The sequence below is a fragment of the Diadema antillarum genome, unplaced genomic scaffold (assembly GCF_040938485.1).
Source record: "Diadema antillarum isolate AM-2024a unplaced genomic scaffold, OU_Dant_1.0 seq00000778_RagTag, whole genome shotgun sequence".
Classification (NCBI taxonomy): Eukaryota; Metazoa; Echinodermata; class Echinoidea; order Diadematoida; family Diadematidae; genus Diadema; species Diadema antillarum.
Window position 1 is genome coordinate 1016009 of NW_027271666.1, and position 7830 is coordinate 1023838.

Below are 7830 nucleotides of genomic sequence, written 5' to 3' on the forward strand. Positions count from 1 at the left end.
GAACTTGGCCTTCACTCATGTTTTACGTTCCTATCTTTTTTTTTTTTGGATATGATAATGTTCTCAGATGAAGACTCTAACTTTACATGCTATTGTTCTTGCGGAATGATCCACTCATATTCTTTACGTTGTTTATTCTTCTCCATGCTAGGATGATGGACTAATGCAGCCGTCAAAGTACGCTCACATGTCCTCGTCGATCTAAACAGCAACAAGGGAAACACAAACCACCAAGATGGCTGATGTGGAACAGCACAACAACGCCAGCGAGCCCACGGTAACACTCCCCCCTGCGCAGCTCGGAGGTGGTGGAGGAGCCGCGCTGAACGACCTTTACCTTCAGATCTTCTACGCCTTCATTGGACTGTTGGGACTGGTTGGTAATAGCATAGTTTGCTTTGTATTTATCGCCAAGCGTCAGCAATTTCAGTCAATCACAAACCACCTGATTTTGAATCAGTCCTTGATCGACCTTCTGGACTCGGTACTTTTCATTCTCATCCACTACGCTGCCCCGGGAATCTCCGAGTCGAATAGCGTGGAAAATCGGGGTCTAGCGGAGTTCTTCTGCAGGATGTGGGACTCAGAGTATCCGCTGTGGGCTCTCTACGTGGCGTCCACGGCAAACCTTGTCGTGTTGTCGCTGGAGAGGTACTTCGCCACGTGCCACCCTGTCAAACACAGGAACTTCTTCACCGTTAGACGCGCGAAGATTTGCATGGTGTGTGTCTGGGTGTACGGCGCCCTCTATCAACTGTATTGGCCTCTTGTCTTTATTTATTCGCCCGAACGTGCCTGCTATCCCCACTGGCCAAACCGTGGGGTCCAAATCTTCATGGGTTGCCTGCTGTTTATGCTGGAGTATCTCTTCCCTATCATCATCATGAGTTTTGCGTACATCAGCATCATATTCATGCTGCGCAGGCGCACAAAGAGTCATGGAAAGGTACAGGTGAACGCATTCCAGCGCGCAAAGCGAAACGTCACAACAACGTTATGCATAGTTTTCGTGAGCTACATCGTCTGCTGGACGCCCACAGAACTAACATATCTCGCCTACAACATGGGCTATGATTATGACTTTAACAGCACTACGCACGACGTAGTCAAGGGGCTAGTACTATGCAACATGTGCGTCAACCCTGTGATTTACGCATTCAAGTATGAACACTTCCAGATGGAATTCAAAAATATTTGCTTCGCGCGCTGTAACCAGGGCAACCGTATAAGCATGGAACCGCATGGGACAGTTGTCAGTCAACCTGCGAATTCGTCCAATAACACTCCTTGACATCAAGTTTGCTGTTTATGTGGTTACAGCTCGTTATTCCGAAGGTTCGTTATTCCGAATGCTCTTTATTCCTAAGATTCGTTATTCCGAAGGTTCGTTGTTCCGAATTTCATTATCGGATTGATCAATCTTCGGAATAACGCCACAACTTTTCGGATTAACGAACCCTTTTTCATTTTCGGATTACCGAACCTCTAGATATAGGGAATTTGCGTGTTTCGGATTGACGATCCTTCGGAATAACGAACCTTCGGAATAGCGACCCTTCGGAATAACGAACAGCACCCGTTATGGTTCGTACTCGCACAATGCCATGAAACGTGCCAAATAGCTGTGGCCTGGTCCTTCGCTCAAACTGCACGAGGATGACATTCCTTCTTTTTGTGAATAGGACGAGTTTATCACCATGCACGTTAACGTTGAGGGGGTTTAGGAGACTAAACAACCCCTTAAATGTAAACGGGTATAAAAATACTTTCCATGCCTCACCGGGTTATTATTATTATTTTTTTTTTAGTGCGAATGCAAACTTGAATCCCATCCTTCCCAATCATAGTTCCTTTAATCATCTTTAAGCAATCATAGTCCCACTGACTGAGTTTTCAAGTTAATCTTTATTCTGGGTGTTTTCTCTACGTTGCAATACTTTCAACATCTATCACACGATGAATATATTCGTATGAATAACCTCTTGTTTACACCAATATGTTCAAATGCGTACATAATCTGAAATACCAGCGTAAGCATCCATTCTTGTCATGCTTGTGTTTAAACTAACATGAAAAGATTTATTTTGGGTTTTTTGTTCATTGAAGTAAAAGTAACTGCTATCAATAGCTTATCCGTTGAAACCCTATAGCTGAACAGCCTATGACGTTGGACATAATTAGACAGCATTTCCAGAAACTGAAATAGAAAAGTTATTAATGGATTGATTGTATTGTTAATTCATTTCCTTGACACTTTTGGCGCGCATTGATACCACAGTCATGGTATAAAATCCGCTGAATTATAGATGCGTGTTAAACCTTCCTGTGCACTCACAGTATTATAAAATGAAGTACAATGTATGAACCTCATCAACCGAGTCACGCCTCTCCAGTGAGTAAACCAGCTTCGAGTTCCACTATGTGCATTTCCAGAATAAGGTCATTTGTGCCAACAGGGCATGTTGGTCTTCATTTCAGTAAGTTAAGCATCGGTGATGTGATATTGTCATTCACGTAATCCTCTGATACGAGTGGTGCTTGCCAGCACGGTCACCTGACAGCAAGCCTGAGGCACATGTTTGGGAATACTATGATAGAATAGGTTTGTTAATACAATGCAAAGTTATGAAATAGATGCTTCCTTAAGTGTTGATTGACAGACCTTTCTGGTCTCCATGGTCTACGCAAGTTCTTTTTTTTTTTTAGCATGATTCAAGAATTCCACAAACGTATATGTTTCAAAACCCATGAAGTGTATTACCAACTGAGATAAAGGGGAGGGTATTCGTACATATTCGCTCATGAGGAAACTCCGAACTGGCTTTTACTAGGGAACTTTCGCTTATACACGACGGAAAGACCGAGCGGACGCGGAAGCAATCAGCTGTGACGGTCCCCACAGTCGGACTCCCATCCCCATCTCTGAGCAGTTTAATGAAGATGGAGCCATTACTGACAAGATCACTGATTGGCTAGCTGGTCACTCTTGCTCAACATGGGGTCCTTACACTATTTTGGCCAAGAACCGTTCTCGTTTTCCCCCGAAAGGGAATTTTCCGGATTTGAGCATGCGCAGAAGCACATTTTGCACACGGCACGCTCAACCAGCTGCCGCGTCGTGCCTGCGAAAAATTCATACTGAGGGTAAACAACGGACGAGTTACAGGAAATAGTAACATGAAACCAACTATGCAACATTCAACCTCATTCAATCTTTTCCGTGCGAAATGAGTCAAATGTCCACCAATCAAGATATATCAATGTGGTACACGGAAATTTAATTGCATGTAAATTACATCGTAGAAAATTACATCGTAGAAGAATTGATACTCAAATACAGAACAAACACAAAATTGCCGGGCGATGTTCTGATGAGGAAAAAAAAGAGATTTTGGATAATATTGAAGCACTGGAGCTCGATCCAGTGACATTTCCATGCACTTGCATGCTAATCACAATCGGGATACCGGCAATTCCACAGTGTGGAAACCGCCTTAGTGGAGTTGTGAATGATATTCTTGTTTCTCTTGACAGGGCAGAGGAAATTATATTGGTACTGCTATTCACTACTCCTCAGCTTTTGACACCATGAATCATAATGCACTAATGCATAGGTTGTCTCAAAGATTCGGCATTCAAGGAAAGGCTCCGCCTGGTTTAGGTCGTAACTGTTCGGACAAACTCAAAAAATTGCGATAGGAGAAAAATGCGTCTACTGAAGATGTAGTTATATACCCGGGTGTTCCCCAGAGATCTGTACGGGGTCCAGTTTTGTTTTCATTGTAACAGTAAACATCTCCTTCGAACGAATTCAATCAATTCATTTGGTGTTCAAAGATGTTTTATGCCGAAGATACTCAGCTGTATTTAGTTTTTAAGATATCTGAAGTTAAGAATGTAATTCCATGGATTGAATTCTATATCAGAGCGATTTCTTATAATGGTCAATATTCAATAGTAGAATCCATACAGACTTTTGATTTCGATGGTACTTCAATTCGTGCAGCACGCATTTGCAGAAATTATAGGTGTTTTCTTGGATGATAAATTGCTCATGGAAAATTTTGCGTCGTAAAATTTCGCTTTGCTTCATTTGCTCTACATAAAATTGGGCAAATTCAAGGGTTTATTGACAAACACACAGCGGGACGATTAGCTCATGCTTTCGTCATGTGCCATCTTGATTTCTGTAATGGATTGCTTTGTGGATTGCTGGTCAAACAGTGATTACAAACAATCCAAAACTCCGCAGCACTAGAGGTATCCATAGTCAAGAAACATGAGCAAATTTCACCACTTCTAAGAAGCTTGTACTGGCATCCAGTCATAAGTCGGATCCATTTTAAGATAATTGCTGCTATTAGCATTTGAATGTTTCTTTATGTTTGCTCCACAAGCTCCGCAAATTTCACCACTTCTAAGAAGCTTGTACTGACATCTAGTCAAAAGTCGGATTCATTTTAAGATATTGCTACTAGCATTTGAATGTTTCTTTATGTTTGCTCCGCATTATTTGAGCGAACTACTTCAAATTGACACACGAGACAGGAACCTTCGTTCAAAAAACAAAGACTATTCGTATTCCGATCATAAGAACCAAATTTTATGGATATTGAATAGCCTACTTTGCTTATAACACCTCTACCCTCCCTGCTAAAAACAACACAGAATCCCACAGTGTGAGAAACACGGTGTGAATACAATGTGAACACTGTGTGAACAGTGTGAGATCTCTTCACACTGTTAAATTCGACCGTTTTAGCTGTGTGAAAACATTGTGAATCATCAATTCACAATGTGACACAGAACATTACTATGTGAACACTCTGTGAAAACCAAACCACTAGTGTGAAATCATCTCACATTGTTAAATTTGAACGTTTTCACAGAGTCGACTATGACCACACTGTGAACACACTGTGGCACATTGTGTTCTTTCCAGTAGGGCTGTGGAATAAGCTATCCCAGAATTTGATACAAATCAATGATATTAATAGATTCAAGTCTGTTTTGAAAACGAATCTTTAAATAGTGTAAGCAAGCATGATGCTTTGTAATAATGTAATTGGCATTGTATGTTTTTTCTATAACTTTTCTCTTCATTGAGCCCATAGGGACATGATATGTGATATGTGTTATGCGCCACATAGGGTGCTGTTAATTAGCATCATTGTTATTATTATTATTATTATTATTATTATTATTATTATTACAATTATTATGGCACTCCGACCGTTGTTTCTCTCGTTCTCTTTCTTTCTTTTTTCTCTCTGTCTGTCTCTCTTTTAAGTACTTCTTTATCTTTATTAAGTAGTAATATTACTCTGTTCAAGTTTGATGATTAAATTTGCACCTATATGAAGTGAATGAACAACAAACGCAAGCAGCCAGGTCAAAGTCTAAGTCTGCAATTATAATTATGAGCTTATTCTATTTTCGTTTTTAAAGATAGTAAAAATATAATTAGTTACCGTAAATCTTATCGGCAGGGTACAAGAAGAGGGAAGGAACTTTCAGTCTTTTTATTTCCCAGCCTTGAAGGAAGACTATGACGCTGACGAAATGTGATATTCTTCGGAGATGATACGTTTTTTATAGCAAACCAACTCTCTTGCAGTTTTATTGCTCCCAATGAATGTTGAAATGTGATCCAGCCTAAAATAGCAATTTTTCGAAATCCAATACATTGCTGTAGCTCTAGAACCTTTAGAATTATGAGGTTAGTAATACAATCATGTAACAACTTTGGTGATCAATGACCTCACTGACCGTAATAACTAGGGGGAAACTCTCATGCCAAGTATATAACCAGGGAGGTAGCCCACCTCCCTGATTCAAACTAGAATGTTCAAAGCAAACCCGAAGACATGAGTCCCTCAACTCTGTGTGTGCTTGAGTGCCAGTTGGCACACGAAGAGTTAAAGAAGTCATTATAATGTTTAATGTGCTTACAACTATGTAGGACCTACTTGGATATTTGCAATGAACGACCCATCTTTGATGTCTTTGATATACCAAGAAAAAAAAATGCACAGAAAACGTGGTTACACAAGACCAGCATTTTGTATATATTTAAGGGGCTCAATTCACAGTATAGTTTGTTATACTAAGTACGTGTCATTATATTATGTAAGTATGAAATCAATTTCTGTTCACGCAGACACGATTTTTTAGATTCTTATTTCATCACATTGGATGTATTTTTGCCACTTTGAATATAAATCGTTTCCAAGGATAATTTTTGTATGCAGATTATGAATGATTTGAAATTACTGACGATGTAACATTTTCAATGAAGTCATTGTAATAACTGTCATTCAGATATCAAATGCTATATTTGCCAGGGTCAACCATGGTTCCTAAAATAAACTCATAGCAGTAGCGAGCACAATGAACTAGTATCAGTCTCTTCAATTCCTCGTGTTATGCGGTATTGATTGTGATGAAAACGTGGAAGAAGACTTGACTTAACGACCGTGGGCATCTGTACGCCTGTCTCAGGTAGGCCTATACAGAGATCAAGAGATGAGAATGATTTTAAAGGCCACCGCATAATTATTTTATGACCCTCTATCGCACGACTGACCGACTTTGGATTCAAAATATAGTCACAATAGTCTCAGAATAAACACGCTCGTTTCTGTCGGATCCAAAGTTGGTAAGTTGTGCGATCGAAATTCGTATAATATGCGGAGGCCTTAAAAGGCATCTAATGATAACACTCTCGCCATCTTACGACAGCAAAACATATACTTCACCTGTATATTTCATTTCTGCCCCCGTAATCAATATACCTGGGTCATATCCAAGGCAATTATATTCCAGCGAACTGCAAAAGACGTGCTTTGTATTATAACCATAAAATATTTTATTAAAAAAAAATGATGATCATCGTTATGCTACAAGTACCAGCATATTTCGTTAGAATTTGAGCTTTATTTTTTTCTAAGTTTGTTGAAATTTGACCCTTCTGATGCAATACACTGTGATATTTTTACTAGGCTGATAGTGTATGTTTGCATAATTCCCTACATTCTTGATTTCATTTTTCCTTCAAAGGCAATCTTTATATTCTTTCCTGGTATACGATATAGAAAAACAGTAAAATGGGATTGGAAACAATGTTTCACAGAAATACGTGCAACATGGCGATCATGAGGTATTTAATACAGTTAAGATGTTACCTAAGAGACATGGTTAGTGAAGAACGTTTTTATATTGACACGTCTGGCTTCCTCATTTAATGATTTAAGAATGACAACTATTATACGCACATCAGCAATGCCACTAAACTGACTTTTAACTACACTGATAGGCGGCAAAAGAGCCTTAAGTTTATTCTTTAATTGCTTCGGCACAAACAACTAAATCCCTTCGGTAAAAGGGATGACGTTTGATTACTTTTCTATGAGAAAACAACAACATTAACTCAAAGGGTGAAAAGATGTTCCGGTAAATGAACAACACATGAGCATAAAACATTTTCATTTGAAAGAGGAATCCACCCCCCCCCCCCCAAAAAAAAAGGAAAATCCAGCATAAAAGTAGATAAAGTCTGAAAGAAAAACTACGAATTCCCTACAGAATAATGATAAACATGACAAAATATTGGATGATAAGGAATTGGATATGACTGTTTGATATTTCACATTTTTGGGGCAAACATTTCTTAACCAGTCCTTATGAATATTCAAATGAGGGTTGATGATGTCATACACTCACAAGTGTTTTTGTATATGTTATACATGTATATGACATTCAAAAAAATATATTATCTTTATGCAAATGCTGGTAAATGCAAACAGCAAACGATGCTCTAAATGCTTCTAG

The 7830-nt window shown here is 39.1% G+C and overlaps 1 protein-coding gene across 1 annotated transcript; it reads left to right on the forward strand.

The window, feature by feature from the left end:
- The first annotated feature begins 235 nt into the window (after positions 1–235).
- LOC139739001 (galanin receptor 2b-like) lies at positions 236–1291 on the forward strand. The gene has a single exon (XM_071649617.1). It carries the CDS (start codon positions 236–238, stop codon positions 1289–1291), a length of 1056 nt encoding a protein of 351 aa, XP_071505718.1.
- The last annotated feature ends 6539 nt before the right edge of the window (positions 1292–7830 follow it).